Raw genomic sequence first — 18,510 nt, 5'->3', positions numbered from 1 at the left:
CCACCCCCACTCTCACCCTCACTCCCATCCCTCACCCTCACCCCTACTCTCACCCCTCACCCTGACTCTCACCCCTCACCCACACCCCCACTCTCAACCCCACTCTCATCCCTCACCCCGACTCTTGCCCCTCACCCCCACTCTCACCCTCAGTCACCCCACCCTCGCCCCCCCAACCCCACTCTCACCCCTCACCCCGACACTCACCCCTCACCCCGACACTCACCCCTCACCCCCACTCTCACCCTCAGCCCCCCTCACCCTCACCCCCCTCACCCCCACTCTCACCCTCACCGCCCTCACACCCACTCTCACCACCCCCACCCCCCTTTCCCTCACCCTCACCCTCACCCCCAGTTTCACCTTCAGCCCCACCTCCAGATGGATTACTCCCAGGAAGATTGAACCAAATGTGTAAACTCTCCTCACAACTTTCGGTTGTTACACAAGTTAACATTTGAACGAAGTTCTGATAAATGTCGTCAATAACAACAACTTGACAGGTTTGAAAATGCCACCTTTTGCTGGAACATTCTGTCATTCGGACAAATGGGAAATTGCGAAACTTCACACGATGACAAGTTCACAGCCACAGGAAAGGTGCTGTTTGATTCGGGAGTTCACTGCGATTTCCTGAGCTATCGCCATGGAGGAAATGACAGCAATTGCCTCCCCAAAACATTTGGTTTGTTTAGAACACCGCAAGGCTTGAACGCATTCCTTTCAGAGTGTGCTGCTGCTTCCCATCCCTTCAAACTCTCGCTGAGCGATTGGTAAACTGCATTATTCTTTCACCTAAAGAATTGCAGATGCTGGAAATGAAAAACACAAACAGAGGTTGCTGGAGAAGCTCAGTAGGTCTGACAGCATCTGTGGAGAGAAGTCAGAGTTAATGTTTCGGATCCAGTCACCCTTCTTCAGAATTGAGGAATTGCGTTCTGGGGTACAGTCACTGGACCTGAAAAGGTAACTCTGATTTCTCTCCACAGATGCTGCCAGACCTGCTGAGCTTCTCCAGCAATTTCTATTATTTCATCACCTGAGCTTAATGCCAATTTTTACTTTGTTACACTCCCATATGTAACTCTGTTTAAAGGAGCTGTGCAAATATTCCTGTTGACTTTTGGTTTAATCAGATGCTCTTTCTTTGATCTTAGGTCATCGTTTAGCACTGGAACAGTTTACAAAGATTTCTCATCTGTGCTGTCCCGGTCTGGTCCAATTCCTCCACTCAACTAAAGGCACAGTGGTCTGAACCTTCCCACCTCAGCACCAGCAGAGACGTGACCAGAATCCAGGTAAACACTGCCCGCAGTACACTGAGGGGGTGCCACCCTGTCCAAGTGACTGTTGTTCAGCCAAGGCATTAAACAAAGACCCTGTTTACCCACAGGCTACAACAGTGCTGTGTGTGGGAGCTGTCTGTGATTATACACTAGCTGCTGAACATCCTACATTATACAAGTTAAAAATCACACAACGCCAGGTTATAGTCCAACAGGTTTAATTGGAAGCACTAGCTTTCATCAGGCAGCTACTGGGGCAGGATCATAGGACACAGAATTTATAGCAAAAGATCACAGTGTCATGCAATTAAAATGATATAGGTTTATTCAATATATAATTTCAATTGTATGATACTGTGATCTTTTGCTATAAATTCTGTGTCCTATGATCCTGCCCCAGTAGCTGCCTGATGAAGGAGCGTCGCTCCGAAAGCTAGTGCTTCCAATTAAACCTGTTGGACTATAACCTGGCGTTGTGTGATTTTTAACTTCGTACACCCCAGTCCAACAGCAGCGCCTCCACATCTTGTTTAAGAAAACAGAAGTACTCTCGTTGCCTCGGGTTACAGGAAGTCTGGATGGAGCGTGGAAAGGCAGGCTGTGAAAGTACTTGGTATTTCACAAGAAGAACTCAGCAAATCAATTCCTGCTTCTTAAATCAAACCCTCAGAGTTTCCTCCGGGACTTTGTGGTTGGTCAGAACTCAATCTGCTCGACAAGAGCGCGGACTGGGCAAATGGTAACACTCTGCAACAACTGGAAATCTAAACCAAAAACCAGAAACACACAGCTCAGCCCAGACCAGCCCAGCTCAGCCCAGACCAGCCCAGCTCAGCCCAGACCAGCCCAGTCAAGCCCAGCTCAGCCCAGACCAGCCCAGCTCAGCCCAGCTCAGCCCAGTCCAGCCCAGCTCAGCCCAGTCCAGCCCAGCTCAGCCCAGCTCAGCCCAGCCCAGCACAGCCCAGCTCAGCCCAGACCAGCCCAGCGCAGCTCAGCCCAGTTCAGCCCAGCATATCTCAGCCCAGCTCAGCCCAGCATATCACAGCCCAGTCCAGCCCAGCTCAGCTCAGCCCAGCTCAGCCCAGTCCAGCTCAGCCAAGCTCAGCCCAGCCCAGCTCAGCAAAGTCCAGCCCAGCCCAGCTCAGCCCAACATATCACAGCCCAGTACAGCCCAGCTCAGCCCAGTCCAGTCCAGCTCAGCTCAGCCCAGTCCAGCTCAGCTTGGTCCAGGTCAGACCAGCTCAGCCCAGTCCAGCCTAGCTCAGCTCAGCCCGGCTCAGCCCAGCATATCACAGCCCAGTCCAGCCAGCTCAGCTCCTCAGCCCAGTCAAATTCAGCCCAGCTCAGCCTAGTCCAGCTCAGCTCAGCTCAGCCCAGCTCAGCCCAGTCCAGCTCAGCCCAGCCCAGCTCAGCCCAGCTCAGCCCAGCCCAGCTCAGCACAGTCCAGCCCAGCCCAGCTCAGCCCAACATATCACAGCCCAGTCCAGCCCAGCTCAGCCCAGTCCAGTCCAGCTCAGCTCAGCCCAGTCCAGCTCAGCCTAGTCCAGCTCAGACCAGCTCAGCCCAGTCCAGCCTAGCTCAGCTCAGCCCAGCTCAGCCCAGCATATCACAGCCCAGTCCAGCCAGCTCAGCTCAACTCAGCCCAGTCAAACAGCCCAGCTCAGCCTAGTCCAGCTCAGCCGAGTCCAGCCCAGCCGAGTCCAGCCCAGCTCAGCTCAGCCCAGCTCAGCCCAGCATATCACAGCCCAGTCCAGCCCAGCTCAGCCCAGTCCAGCCCAGCTCAGCTCAGCTCAGTCCAGCCCAGTCCAGCTCAGCCCAGCCCAGCTCAGCTCAGTTCAGCCCAGTCCAGCTCAGCCCAGTCCAGATCAGCCCAGCCCAGCCCAGTCCAGCTCAGCCCAGTCCAGCTCAGCTCAGTCCAGTCCAGCCCAGCCCAGCCCAGCCCAGCTCAGCTCAGTCCAGTCCAGCCCAGTCCAGCTCAGCCCAGCCCAGCCCAGCCCAGCCCAGTCCAGCTCAGCTCAGTCCAGTCCAGCCCAGTCCAGCTCAGCCCAGTCCAGCCCAGCCCAGTCCAGCTCAGCTCAGTCCAGCCCAGCCCAGCCCAGTCCAGCTCAGCCCAGTCCAGCCCAGCCCAGTCCAGCTCAGCCCAGTCCAGCCCAGCCCAGTCCAGTCCAGCCCAGTCCAGCTCAGCCCAGTCCAGTCCAGCCCAGTCCAGCTCAGCCCAGTCCAGTCCAGCTCAGCTCAGTCCAGCTCAGCCCAGCCCACTCCAGGTTTGTTCAATATATAATTTCAATTGCATAACACTGAGATTTTTTGCTATAAATTCTGTGTCTTATGATCCTGCTTCAACCACCCGATGAAGGAGCAACGCTCCGAAAGCTAGTGCTTCCAAATAAACCTGTTGGACTAGAGCCTGGTGTTGTTCGATTTTTAACTCTGCAGACTGCGCAGCCTTCAGGACCAGGGTGAGTGCTGTCTGACATTGAATGGACATCACATTCCCATGGTTTGTAGTGAGAACAGAAATCGAGGTTCGTCCACACATGGTTCAGGAGCAGGTCAAAGAAAGTTCCTGACAGTTGGTTTGTGTGCGACCAAACTTTATTTGTTAAAATGTTCTGAATCTTTCCATTCACGTGCAACCACTTTGTTGATGATGTAAACACTTTCAACACAGTTTACGGCGTTTCCAGCTTGTAGTTCCCCATTTTTCAGTTTGACCAGTAACAGTTAGCAGCTGCTTGCTCAGCTGGGGAAGGACCAGGTAAAGGCTGGAAACTGTTGGTCATTATGTTCAGTGACAGAGGCTGCAGTAGGTGCTTTGCATCAAACTGTTCAGGGATGTTATGACAAACATCTGGAGCAGGTAGGACTTGAACCTGGGCCCCCTTGGTCAGAGGTAGGAACATTACCACTGTGCCACACCAGGCCCCAAACTTGAGTGTATGGCTAACTTCAATTATTTTATTGAATCACCTTTACAGATTTACAAATGTACATGTCTGGAACCAGTTATTTCAGTCATTGTCAAGGTATCATAGAATCCCTACAGTCTGGAAGCAGGCCATTTGGCCCATTCAGTCTACACTGACCCTCTGAAGAGCATCCCACCCAAACCCATCCCCATAACCCTACATTTCCCATGGCTAACCTACACCGTATGTGGCATGGTGGCACAGTGGCTCAGTGGTTAGCACTGCTGCCTCACAGCACCAGGGACCTGGGTTCAATTCCAGCCCCCGGTGACTGTCTGTGTGGAGTTTGCACATTGTCCCTGTGTCTGCGTGGGTTTCCTCCGGGTGCTCCGGTTTCCTCCCACAGTCCAAAGATGTGCAGGTCAGGTGAATTGGCCATGCTAAATTGTCCTCTAACGTTATATGCATTAGTCAGAGGGAAATGGGTCTGAGTGGGTTACTCTTTGGAGGGTGGGTGTGGACTGGTTGGGTCGAAGGGCCTGTTTCCACACTGTAGGGAATCTAATTTACACACCCCTGAACACGATGGGCAATTTCCGATGGCCAATCCATCGTAACCTTCAGATTCTTGGGTTGTGGGAGGAAACTGGAGCACCTGGAGGAAACCCACACAGACACAGAGAGAACGTGCAAATTCCACACAGGTGGAGGTTGGAATCAAACCCGGGTTCCTGGTGCTGTGAGGCAGCAGTGCTAACCACTGAGCCATCGTGCCATCCTGTGTTAGGACTTGTAGTCATTGCTTGCTATCCTGGGGATGTGGGTAGCTGCCTTCCTGAGCCATGTTTACAGATTTGATACAACACATTCAGCTAGTTCAGAGGAGAGGCCACTTTGTTGTGGGGACCAGATCATTCAATAGATCAAGAAGGAATGCTTTCTCCCCCCAGAAGAGTTTTTAATAACAACCAACAGTTTCACTACAGCTCACTTTGACTGACATCGGCCTCATCCTAGGAATACTCACTAAATAACACGAAATATTCAGAGTAAAGCTCTTGAGGAAATATTCCCTCACACTGTTGGATGGGATCGACCTTCCAACTCATTCTCCCATTCTGTTTGTTAGCTGATTCAACAAAAACAGAGTGGTTGAGAATATCTTGAATTTCCAGGGATTCCTGGAGGTTCGGAAATGCCAGATGTGATGCCACAAGGATTGGTGCTGGGTCCACTGCTTTTTGTCATTTACATAAATGATTTGGATGCGAGCATAAGAGGTACAGTTAGTAAGTTTGCAGATGACACCAAAATTGGAGGTGTAGTGGACAGCGAAGAGGGTTACCTCAGAGTACAACAGGATCTGGACCAGATGGGCCAATGGGCTGAGAAGTGGCAGATGGAGTTTAATTCAGATAAATGCAAGGTGCTGCATTTTGGGAAAGCAAATCTTAGCAGGACTTCTACACTTAATGGTAAGGTCCTAGGGAGTGTTGCTGAACAAAGAGACCTTGGAGTGCAGGTTCATAGCTCCTTGAAAGTGGAGTCGCAGGTAGATAGGATAGTGAAGAAGGCGTTTGGTATGGTTTCCTTTATTGGTCAGAGTATTGAGTACAGGAGTTGGGAGGTCATGTTCTGGCTGTACAGGACATTGGTTAGGCCACTGTTAGAATATTGTGTGCAATTCTGGTCTCCTTCCTATCGGAAAGATGTTGTGAAACTTGAAAGGGTTCAGAAAAGATTTACAAGGATGTTGCCAGGGTTGGAGGATTTGAGCCATAGGGAGAGGCTGAACATGCTGGGGCTGTTTTCTCTGGAGCGTCGGAGGCTGAGGGGTGACCTTATAGAGGTTTACAAAATTATGAGGGGCATGGTTAGGGTAAATAGACAAAGTCTTTTCCCTGGGGTCGGGGAGTCCAGAACTAGAGGGCATAGGTTTAGGGTGAGAGGGGAAAGATATAAAAGAGACCTAAGGGGCAACTTTTTCACGCAGAGGGTGGTACGTGTATGGAATGAGCTGCCAGAGGATGTGGTGAAGGCTGGTACAATTGCAACATTTAAGAGGCATTTGGATGGGTCTATGAATAGGAAGGGTTTGGAGGGATATGGGCCGGGTGCTGGCAGGTGGGACTAAATTGGGTTGGGATATCTGGTCAGCATGGATGAGTTGGACCGAAGGGTCTGTTTCCGTGCTGTACCTCGCTAAGACTCTATGGTACCACTCCAGTTCCCTCCTTAGTGCAGGAAGCATGTGTGTTTGAATGTTCCCTCACATTCAGTAGTGCCACTGACTGGTGGAGATGTGGTTCGACTTCCTCTTGCTCGGTGTCTGTGTGGCAGGAACATCATGGCCCAGGCCTGAAATATTGTCCAGGACCTGCTGCATGTTCTCACAGATGGTGGAGATCCCACATTTCTGAGAAGGCACTGAATCAAGGATCCACTGTAAATAAAGGCAAGATGGATCTGCCCAAAATCCTGGCCAATGGTTTTCCCTCAACCAACAATGCAAAACACAAGTCATTATCTGGTTTGTGGGATCCTGCTGTGCACAACTTGGTTCTCACTTTGTGTTACATCAGTGTCTGCAGAATCTGGTTGGTTACAGATCAAACTCATGAAAGGCGCTATATAAATACAAGCCTTTACTTTCTCTTCCTTCAAAAGGAAGGAAATGAAAAGGGATGAGAAAGGGTAGAGAACACAGTTCACCGAATGTTACAAGGATGAGGAATTTCTTTCATGAGGAGAGTTAGGGAAGTTTAAGCTGTCCTCCCTGGTGACCAATCAGAGATGAGCTTTGAAGAGAGTGGATTAAAAATAACTCTGGTCAATGGATTAATATTTCGAGGTCATAGGCTCAAAATCTTTGACAAAATGTTGAGAAAGGGGCTCGTGCCAAATGAGTTTCGCTCAGCTGAGAGTCTGGAACATGATCTGTAAATGAGGTGGGAGCTGATTTCATAAATGATTTAACACGTGGTTGGGGATGAAAATCTTACAGGGTTCTGGATTTTGTTTTTGGGTTGCACCCAGCAGACTGAGGTGATGTCAGTGAGCTCTTTCACAAAGTGCGATAATGGAGGAGAATGGTGCAGCCCAACTTGTAACAGAAGCTTCTCATGTATTTTTACACAGGGTTATGGATAAAAATCTCCGAATTGTCATGCAGCGTGACAAAATGGATGGTAATCAGGAGAGGTCAGTATCCTCCGCGGAAGCAACACTATCGGACTTTTTACTCAGCTGTTACCATGTGCCTTTGGTTTGGTGGCTTGTATTTCTATTCAGATGACGGGAGCTAAACGATGCAAATTCCTCAGGAGACAACGCTGCTCCTTCAACACGGTCAGGTTGTCCTGGGGTTTTTTTTTCAGGAGGTCAAAGACACAGGCTCCGAATTGTCTCGGGTTGATCTACTTCGGGAGGCTTTTAAGTTTAAAAAAAAAGCCCTTGTACAATGAAAGGGGCACAGCCCGTTCTCCCAGCTCAGCTTTCCCCTGCTCTGGGTTTGAGCTCTGGCTGTTCAGAGTAAACAGGCAGTCGGTTTTGAGGCTGTTGGTCAAAAACAACAGCTATATGGAAGAAGGTATTCCATGCCGAATCGCTCCGCCATCTCTCTCTCTCTCTCCTGTACGACCCTGGGTTGGATTGTACCTTTTGTGCCAAGGGATGTTTATGGGGATTGTTGCAAGTATTTGGAACAGCATCATTAAAGGATGATCTGTTGGGTTTTCGGGGAGGGTTAAGTTGTTCTCTATTCTGTTCACTTTTGTTTGTATTTCATTCGGTAATCTTGTAAATAAATTCTGCTTTGTTTAAAACTAAGTGGTTTGACCAGCTGCATCCCTCCTGGAATATCCACTGTACACCTGCTTAAAACACCGAGCAAAGTTAGACTCCAGGCTACTTCCCTGAGATGTTTTGAGGGGGACTGGCCTGGTCCATACCACTCAACAAGATCATAGCTGATTTTTCTACTTCAATACTTTCCCCTCCCTCCCTCCAGCAACAACATGTTCTTTAATTTCCCTTAGAACAGAGCAACTTGAACACATTCAGTCCCCTGGACCAACGAAATCTAGAGATTCAAATCTCTGAGGGAAGAAATCTCAGTTCTAAACAGCTAGCCTTTGACCCCAAGAATACAGCACTGGGAAAACATGGGAAAACATTTCTCCTATTAAACCCCTTCAGAATCCTCTAAGTTTCAATTAGGTTGCCTCTCATTCATCTATACATAAAGGTTTTGTGTGACTTTTAACTTTGTCCACCCCATTCCAACGCTGGCACTTTCCCCTCTTCTACACATGAGGGAAGGCAACGGTCCAGTGGTATTATCACTGGACTGTTAATCCAGAGACCCAGGTAATGCTCTGGGGAACCTGAGTTCAAATCCCATCGTAGCAGATGGTGGAATTTGAATTGAGCAAAAAATATCTGGAATTAAGAGTCGAATGACGACCATAAATCCATTGTTAATTGTTCAGTAAGGTCCCTCACAAAGGAAACTGCCATCTTTGCCTGGTCTGGCCTACATGTGACTCCAGACCCACAGCGATGTGGTTGACTCCAAACTGGGTAATAAATGCTGTCTAACCAATGACATTCTTATCCTGTGAATGAAGCAGAAAAAAAGGCAATAACAGACCTTAACTGCTCCACTGGGGACAAACGCCTCAGCCCAACAACCAATCGTTGTTACAGTCACCCCAGAATAAATACGCCCTGCTTTGGGTAAGGTCACGGGATTCCAGGTCTGGCCTCCCTGACACCCGATATAATTCTAAACATCTCAGGGAAGTAGCCTGGAGTCTAACTTTGCTCGGTGTTTTAAGCAGGTGTACAGTGGATATTCCAGGAGGGATGCAGCTGGTCAAACCACTCAGAGCACCATGTGTATGATCCCTGGCCAGACCCTGCTGCCGAGCGCAGAGTGGAGCCCTTCGAGTTCCTCTGATGGTTAACAGGATACTCTGTTCTGAGCCACTTGCTGGGCTGGTATAAAGGAGGAGCTGGCCATCACCTCATGGCCCAATAATCCTCATTCCTGAAGAAGGACTTATGCCCAAAACATTGACTCTCCTGCTCCTCGGATGCTGCCTGACCTGCTGTGTTTTCCCAGTGCCACACTCTTCAGCTCCAATCATCACTAACCCTGAGCCTATCACGCTCCTCCCACCCCTACCCTATCCAGTATTTTACCCGATATGGAGAGGACAGTGTGAGACCGTCAGTGGAACATCTGTCCTCTCGGGCAGGTGTTAAACATTCCACCACCATTCTCCAAACGGGGCCAGTTTTAACCCTTCACCCCCTCAAGCCCCATCACTGAGACAACAATTATCTCGACATCACTGTACAAAGCAGATTGGGTTGTGGAAGGTGCAAATTATACACTGATCCTAAAATCAGGTTAGCACCTGAGGAGAGGGAGAGGTCAGCTTTTCTGGAATAAAAAAATGCCCTGGGGAAACCCACCAGATCTGGCAGCATCTGGAGAGAGTGAGAGTGAGAGAGAGCGAGACAGAGAGCAAGAGAGAGAGTGTGTGTGAGAGAGAGAGAGCGTGTGTGTGCGTGTGTGAGAAAGAGAGAGAGAGCGTGTGTGTGCATGTGTGAGAAAGAGAGAGAGAGGGTACATGTGTGCGTGTGTGTGTGAGAGAGAGAGAGTGACAGCGAGCGTGAGAAAGAGAGAGAGAGTGTGTGTATGTGTGTGAGAAAGAGAGAGAGAGAGCACATGTGTGCGTGTGTGTGTGAGAGAGAGAGAGTGAGAGCGAGCATGAGAAAGAGAGAGAGAGAGCGTGTGTGTGTGAGTGAGAGCGAGAGAGAGATAGCATTGAGTCAAATATTGCTGTTACTGTGAAGTTGATTATTGCTGGAGAATAAGAAGACCCACTGCCAAACCTTTGTGTCTAATGCTGAAAGAGAATGCCAAATCTCAAAGGGAACAACAATTTATACCACATGAGTTGGCAAATTGATTCAGATTGGTCAAGTTATTACCATGGGGAATACAACAGGGAACCGAGCTGACTTCCTGTTTGTTTTTTAAAATCCCTTTGAGATTTGCTATCCTTAAATCACGTTCGGAGTGTGCAGCAAAGTTCCTCAAATCCAAATCCTACCACGTGACTATCCAAACGATGAACTGATTTTGCTTTTGCTCTAACTCTCAGCAGTCTGATGCATGAACTGACAGAATTGTTGTTCGCTTGCATAGCCGATGGGAATATGGAGGAATTTAGCAGAATACTCAGCATCGTTCAGGTGACCCAAGTGAAGCTGACGGAGCTAACAGGTACTGGCTCACATCAACTCACTGTTTTATTGAATCACACAGAGGCAGGGCATTGATAGTCCACACAAAGCTGCCACATCTCACTTATCGGATTACAGCGAGTTGACACCATAGAAACAGGTCACAAAGTTCAACCTGACAGTGCTATTATATGCTTCATACCAGTCTCGTCCCACCTCGACCTGGTCACACCTTGTCAATGTATGTTATTATTCCTTTCACACTTACTCATTTACTCATTTTACAGTCATAGAGTCAGAGAGATAGAAACAGACCCCTTGGTCCAAATGCCGACCAGATATCCCAACCCAACCTAGTCCCACCTGCCAGCACCCGGCCCATATCCCTCCAAACCCTTCCTATTCATATACCCATCCAAATGCCTCTTAAATGCTGCAATTGTACCAGCCTCCACCACATCCCCTGGCAGCTCATTCCATACACGTACCACCCTCTGGGTGAAAAAGTTGCCCCTTAGGTCCCTTTTATATCATTCCCCTCTCACTCTAAACCTCTAGTTCTGGACCCCCCCACCCCAGGGAAAAGACCTTGTCTATTTACCCTATCCATGCCCCTCATTATTTTATAAATTTTTATAAAATTGTTAATAACAGTTATTTCAGCGCACATTTCAGGATGCCCATACTCAAGTGTTCTGGAACAGAGTGGTTTCGAAGCTGTTTCAGAGGGGAGTTACCTCACTGAGGATCGGGGATCGCAAACTCATAGAGGGATGACAAATAACCTTCCCAAAAGCAACATGAGTGAGGCAGATGATTTTTTACAATAAAAGTTAACAATTTTCATGGTCACCACGATCAATGCCACATATCAATCAGTTGAATTTAAATTCCACAATCCGTCAGTGACCCCATGCCCCCCGAGCACTGGCCTCAGGCTCTGGAATGTTATCCAGCAATCTGACCCCGATACCATCACGCTCCCGAAATCCTACTCGTCCCAATCCCCGTGGTCACTTGGGATTGAGGGAGTGGAGGGGGGGTGGGGGGGGGGGTGGGAGGGGAGTGAGTGTGGGAGGGGGGTAAGTCTGGGGGGGGGGGGATGAGTGTGGGGGGAAGAGTGTGAGGGAGGGTGTGTGTGGGGGGGTGAGTGTGTGGGGGCAGTGTGGGGAAGAGTGTAGGAGGGGGTAAGTGTGGGGGGGAGTGTGTGGGGGGAATGTGGGAGGGGGGGGAGAGTGGGAGGGGAGTGTGGGAGGGGAGTGTGGGAGGGGTGAGTGTGTGGGGGGAGTGTGGGAGGGGAGTGTGGGGGGAATGTGGGAGGGGGTGAGTGTGTGGGGGTGTGTGGGGGGGAGTGTGGGAGGGGGTAAGTGTGGGGGGAGTGTGTGGGGGGAATGTGGGAGGGGGTGAGTGTGGGAGGGGAGTATGGGAGGGGAGTGTGGGAGGGGGAAGTTGGGAGGGGGGAAGTGTGGGAGGTGGTGAGTGTGGGAGGGGCTGAATGTGGGAGGGGGAGAGTGTGGGAGGGGGGGAGAGTGGGAGGGGAGTGTGGGAGGGGAGTGTGGGAGGGGTGAGTGTGTGGGGGGAGTGTGGGAGGGGAGTGTGGGGGGAATGTGGGAGGGGGTGAGTGTGTGGGGGGAGTGTGGGGGGGAGTGTGGGAGGGGGTAAGTGTGGGGGGAGTGTGTGGGGGGAATGTGGGAGGGGGTGACTGTGGGAGGGGAGTATGGGAGGGGAGTGTGGGAAGGGGAAGTTGGGAGGGGGGAAGTGTGGGAGGTGGTGAGTGTGGGAGGGGGTGAATGTGGGAGGGGGAGAGTGTGGGAGGGGGTGAGTTTGGGGGGAGTGTGGGGAGAATGTGGGGGGTGAAGTGTGGAGGGGGAGTGTGGGAGGGGAGTATGAAGGGGTGAATGTGGGTGGGGAGTGTATGGGGGAGTGAGGGGAAAGGGAGTGTGGGGAAGGGGAGTGTGGGGAAGGTGAGTGTGGGGGGGTGGGAGGGGGAGTGTGGAGGGGAGTGTGGGGCGGGAATTTGGGAGGCGAATGTGGGGGGTGACTGTGGGGGGGGGGTGTGGGGGGATAATGTGAGGGGTAATGTGAGGGGGAATGTCAGGGGTGGGTGTGGGAGGGGCAGTGTGGGGGGAAGTGTGGGGAGAGTGTGGAGGGAGTGTGGGGGGAGTGTGGGGGGAGTGTGTGGGGGGGAGTGTGTGGAGGGAGTGTGTGGAGGGAGTGTGTGGGGGGTGTGTGTGGGGGGTGTGTGTGGGGGGAGTGTGTGGGGGCAGTGTGTGGGGGCAGTGTGTGGGGGCAGTGTGTGGGGGAGTGTGGAGAGTGTGGGGGGAGTGTGGGGGGGGAAGTGTGGAGGGGGAGTGTGGGAGGGGATGAGTATGGGAGGGGGAGTATGAGGGGGTGAATGTGGGTGGGGAGTGTGTGGGGGAGTGTGGGGAAGGGAGTGTGGGGAAGGTGAGTGTGGGGGGGGTGGGAGGGGGAGTGTGGAGGGAAGTGTGGGGGGGAAGTGTGGAGGGGGAGTGTGGGAGGGGATGAGTATGGGAGGGGGAGTATGAGGGGGTGAATGTGGGTGGGGAGTGTGTGGGGGAGTGTGGGGAAGGTGAGTGTGGGAGGGGGGAGTGTGGGAGGGGAGAGTGTGGGGGTGAGTGTGTGAGGGGGGAGTGTGTGGGGTGAGTGTGGGGGGGTGAGTGTGGGGGGGTATGGGGGGATGTGGGGGGGATGAGTGTGGGGGGGAGTGTGGGTGGAGAGTGGGAGGAGCCTGGGGGTGAGTATGGGGGTGAGAGTGTGGGGGTGAGTATGGGGGTGAGGGTGAAGGGTGTGTGCATGGGGGGGTGAGTGTGGGGGGGTGAGTGTGGGGGTGAGTGTGAGGGGATGAGTGTGGGGGGGAGTGTGGAGGGGTGGGGAGCTGGGTGAGTGTGGGGGGGAAGTGTGGGGGAGAATGTGGGGGGGGAGTGTGGAGGGGTGGGGGGCTGGGTGAGTGTGGGGGGGAAGTGTGGGGGGGTGGGAGGCTGGGTGAGTGTGAGGGGGAGTGTGGGGGGGTGGGGCTGGGTGAGTGTGGGGGGGGAGTGTGGGGGGTGGGGGTCTGGGTGAGTGTGGGGGGGGGAGTGTGGGGGAAGTGGGGGATCTGGGTGAGTGTGGGGGGGAGTGTGGGGGGTGGGGGTCTGGGTGAGTGTGGGGGGGAGTGTGGGGGGCTGGGGGCTGGTTGAGTGTGGGGAGGAAGTGTGGGGGGATGGGAGGCTGGGTGAGTGTGGGGGGATGGGGGCTGCTCGATCCTGCTGCTGTTTCTAGGGGCTGGGTAACTGTCCGGGGATGATAACCGTCAGGAGCAGCAACTCACCCTGACCTGGGCCACTCATCATTCTCAACGAAAAGCCAATAGCCAACCTGCTCACTTTATTAAACAAAACCCTGGGTGTTCCATGGTCAGTTTTACTGATCCCAGGTGTTTATTAATGGAATTTAAAAGGGAAGGCAGGGGCCCAGGCGGGAGTTTGGGGTGGTGATTACCAAAGGCCACTCGTCCAGTGGGGTATGGGGTCACCAGACATTCACCAACCCAGCTCCACAAGACCACCCTGAGACTCCCAGTGGATGGTTATTCTGTGTATGTGTGTGTGTGTGTGTCTGTGTGTGTGTGTGTGAGTGTGTGTGTGCGTGTGCGTGTGTGCATGCGTGAGTGTGTGCGTGTCTGAGTGTGTACATGTGTGTGTGTGTGTGAGCATGTTTGTGTGTGTGCGCTCGAGTGTGTGTGAGTGTGTGTGTGAGTGCGTGTGAGTGTGTGCGTGTGTGTGTGTGAATGTGAGCATGTGTTTGTGTGTGCGCTCGAGTGTGTGTGTGAGTGTGTGTGTGAGTGTGTGCGTGTGTGTGTGTGAATGTGTGCGTGTGTGTGTGAATGTGTGCGTGTGTGTGCGCTCGAGTGTGTGTGTGTGTGTGTGAGTGTGTACGTGTGTGTGTGTGTGAATGTGTGCGTGTGTGTGTGAGCATGTGTGTGTGTGTGTGTGTGCGCTCGAGTGTGTGTGTGAGTGTGTGCGTGTGTGTCTGTGTTGGCCTTGTGTGTACATTGAATTGGGCAGGATAACATGAAGTGTAAAACGAAACTGTAAATCCATTACAGATCCGAGAACAGGGAAGACCTGCCTGATGAAAGCGTTACTGAATCTGAACAGCAATACCAATGAAATAATTGAGAAACTGTTTGCAGTCGCAGAGAGAGATGATTGTTTAAAACTGCTGATTAATGCTGCATATTGTGATAAAGATTGTAAAGGTAGGTTAACAGAATGGGAGCCGCTGGATCCAAGGACATGATACTGGAAGGTTTTGCCAGCATCATGGAATGGCTCTAGCTCCTTTAACACCCATTCTGGACTGCTCTGAGATGGAACACATTGAATAAGCTGCAATACCACTTCCCCACTCTAATGATTAGTCACTCAGCTTCTCCCCAAATATCACCCACTCACAGCATCAGGAAACTCAATACCCAATTCTGAACCCGGCCCATAACGTCCTGCCCCCCATCATTCATAACCACAATGCCCCGAGAATGGGGTAAGGGTGGGGGACTGAGTAAATAATGGGGGAGGAGGAGGAAGGACTTGAGAAGGGCTCTGCATGTATTTCAGAGCGATGGGGCATTTGAGAGCGATGGGGTATTTGACAGAGTTGCAGTATTTAGGAACGATGAGGTATTTGAGAGGGATAGGGCATTTGAGAGCGATGGGGTATTTGAGAGAGATGGGGCATTTGAGAGTGATGGGGTATTTGACAGAGATGGGGTATTTGAGAACGATGAGGTATTTGAGAGGGATGGGGCATTTGAGAGCAATGGGGCATTTGAGAGCGATGGGGCATTTGAGAGAGATGCGGTATTTGAGAGAGATGGGGCATTTGAGAGAGATGGAGCATTTGAGAGCGATGGGGCATTTGAGAGCGATGGGGCATTTGAGAGCAATGGGGCATTTGAGAGCGATGGGGCATTTGAGAGCAATGGGGCATTTGAGAGCAATGGGGCGTTTGAGAGAGATGGGGCGTTTGAGAGAGATGGGGCATTTGAGAGCGATGGGGCATTTGAGAGAGATGGGGCATTTGAGAGCGATGGGGCATTTGAGAGCGATGGGGATTTGAGAGAGATGGGGCGTTTGAGAGAGATGGGGCATTTGAGAGCGATGGGGATTTGAGAGCAATGGGGCGTTTGAGAGCGATGGGGATTTGAGAGAGATGGGGATTTGAGAGCGATGGGGATTTGAGAGCAATGGGGTGTTTGAGAGCGATGGGGATTTGAGAGCGATGGGGATTTGAGAGCGATGGGGATTTGAGAGCGATGGGGATTTGAGAGCGATGGGGATTTGAGAGCAATGGGGCATTTGAGAGCGATGGGGATTTGAGAGCGATGGGGATTTGAGAGCGATGGGGATTTGAGAGCGATGGGGATTTGAGAGCGATGGGGTATTTGAGAGAGATGGGGCATTTGAGAGCGATGGGGATTTGAGAGCGATGGGGATTTGAGAGCGATGGGGATTTGAGAGTGATGGGGATTTGAGAGCGATGGGGTATTTGAGAGAGATGGGGCATTTGAGAGCGATGGGGATTTGAGAGCGATGGGGATTTGAGAGCGATGGGGATTTGAGAGCAATGGGGATTTGTGAGGAGGGGATGTAAAGGAGGGGAGAGTTTATATGGGTACTCAAGAGGAGATGGGAAAAGATGAGGGAGGTGAGGGATTTTAAGCTGAGTCTGTGATCTATGATCCTGTCCCACTAGCTACCTGATGAAGGAGCAGTGCTCTGAAAGTTAGTGCTTCCAAATAAACCTGTTGGACTATAACCTGATGCTGTGTGATTTTTAACTTTGATATATATGAAGCAACAGACTGATGGGTTTGATAGGTTTCCCTTTTGTTTTGGAGGTCAGGCAGCCCTCCACATTGCGATCGAAAGACGCTGCCTGGACATTGTCAAACTCCTACTGGAGAAAGGAGCTGATGTCAACGTCAAGGCCAATGGGAAATTTTTCACACCCAGCAGAAAAAATCGCAGCAGCTTCTATTTTGGTGAGTTACCTTTCCGAATCAAATACTACCCGTTTTTACTCAAGATTAGAGTGGGGCTGGAAAAGCACAGCAGGTCAGGCAGCATCCGAGGAGCAGGAGAATCGATGTTTCGATTCAGGAATGAGGGGTACCCATTTTTAACCTAATACGCCCCAAAGGGGTGTCAATGTGCACATCCCTAGTTGCCCCTCGAGAAGGTGGGGGTGAGCTGCCTTCCTGAACCACTGCATTCCATGTGCTGTAGGTTGACCCACAATGCACTTAAGGAGGGAATCCCAGGATTTGGACCCAGTGACAGTGAAGGAATGACGATATATTTCCAAGTCAGGATGGTGAGGGGCTCAGAGGGTGGTGTTCCCATGTATCTGCTGACCATGAGTCTCCCAGGTCACAGCGGAGGTCGTGTGTTTGGAAGGGGCTGTGAAACGAGGCTGGCTGAGTTAACACAGTGAACCTTATTGATGGCCCAGCCTGCTGTCACTGAGGCACTGTCAATGGAACGTGTATCTACCTCATTGAACCTTCAATCAACTTGCTCCCTACACTGCCCCACTGCATTGATGTAGTGCCTGCATGTGCCTGCATCCTTTAGTGTAACAACAAGGGAATTTCTGCAGGATTAAAACAAACTCTGTGTGTAAAAGTCTATCGAAAACCATGAATCTATTGCCGATTATTGAAAAATCCCATCTGGGTCACTAATGGCCCTGAGGGAAGGAGACTGCTATCCCTCCCTGGTCTGACCTCCATGTGACTCCAGACCCACAGCAATGGGGTTGACTCTTTTCCACCCTCTGGCTAATTAGGGATGGGCAAGAAATACTGACCAGGTCAGTGATGCCCTCATCCTGTGAATGAATAAAAAAAATTGGGAGAAAGTGGAGCCCCTGTGTTCATTGCTTCAAGGAGCAACAGGTTAGAGTAAGAGACAGTATGAAGGGTGTCAGACAGGATGTGGTGACAGAGCACTAGCCAGCTAGGAATGGCACGACCAGCAACTTACCCTCCACACATTGTCTGACACCAGCGCCGGGTCAACCATCGACAGCTGGGATTGCACTGGGTACCAGGGCGGGGGGGGGGGGGGGGGGGGGGGGCGGGGTAAGGTATACACCAATATCACGTGGATTGCAGTAATTCAAGGCAGTAGCTCACTCCCTCTGCACCCCCCCCCCCCCCCCCATTACACAGGGACACTTACACAGGGGCATTTACACAGGGGCATTTACACAGGGGCATTTACACAGGGACACTTACACAGGGACATTTACACAGGGGCATGTACACAGGGACACTTACACAGGGTCACTTACACAGGGACATTTACACAGGGGCATGTACACAGGGACACTTACACAGGGACACTTACACAGGGGCATTTACACAGGGGCATTTACACAGGGGCATTTACACAGGGGCATGTACACAGGAACACTTACACAGGGTCACTTACACAGGGGCATTTACACAGGGGCATTTACACAGGGGCATGTACACAGGGACACTTACACAGGGTCACTTACACAGGGGCATTTACACAGGGGCATTTACACAGGGGCATGTACACAGGGACACTGTGTAAAAGGGGCATTTACACAGGGACACTTACACAGGGACACTTACACAGGGACATTTACACAGGGGCATGTACACAGGGACACTTACACAGGGACATTTACACAGGGGCATGTACACAGGGGCATGTACACAGGGACACTTACACAGGGACATTTACACAGGGACACTTACACAGGGACACTTACACAGGGACACTTACACAGGGGCATTTACACAGGGGCATTTACACAGGGGCATGTACACAGGGACACTTACACAGGGTCACTTACACAGGGGCATTTACACAGGGGCATGTACACAGGGACACTTACACAGGGGCATTTACACAGGGACACTTACACAGGGGCATTTACACAGGGACATTTACACAGGGACACTTACACAGGGTCTTTTACACAGGGACACTTACACAGGGGCACTTACACAGGGGCACTTA

General features: G+C 51.5%; 1 protein-coding gene across 7 annotated transcripts in view; it reads left to right on the top strand.

The window, feature by feature from the left end:
• The first annotated feature begins 690 nt into the window (after positions 1-690).
• Positions 691-18,510, top strand: part of LOC122563870 (transient receptor potential cation channel subfamily V member 3-like) — a 105,815-nt gene continuing 87,995 nt past the window's right edge. Inside the window, exons 1-6 of one of the 7 annotated variants that reach the window (XM_087977175.1) lie at positions 691-966; positions 1,158-1,298; positions 7,334-7,396; positions 10,375-10,493; positions 14,559-14,711; positions 16,353-16,496. In XM_087977175.1, the coding sequence (XP_087833301.1) occupies positions 7,338-7,396; positions 10,375-10,493; positions 14,559-14,711; positions 16,353-16,496 (475 nt within the window). In that variant the 5' untranslated portion in view covers positions 691-966; positions 1,158-1,298; positions 7,334-7,337. Of the gene's footprint in view, positions 967-1,157; positions 1,299-3,514; positions 3,746-7,333; positions 7,397-10,371; positions 10,494-14,558; positions 14,712-16,352; positions 16,497-18,510 lie in introns of those variants that run through there. The other 6 variants (XM_087977173.1, XM_087977176.1, XM_087977174.1 and 3 more) reach the window with 6 other exon arrangements.

Source organism: Chiloscyllium plagiosum, unplaced genomic scaffold, assembly GCF_037043375.1.
Source record: "Chiloscyllium plagiosum isolate Xiang-an unplaced genomic scaffold, Cpla_swu_hap1 HiC_scaffold_31, whole genome shotgun sequence".
NCBI lineage: Eukaryota > Metazoa > Chordata > Chondrichthyes > Orectolobiformes > Hemiscylliidae > Chiloscyllium > Chiloscyllium plagiosum.
Note: the sequence above shows the minus strand (reverse complement) of the source record. Positions and strands in the feature narration are given on the sequence as shown.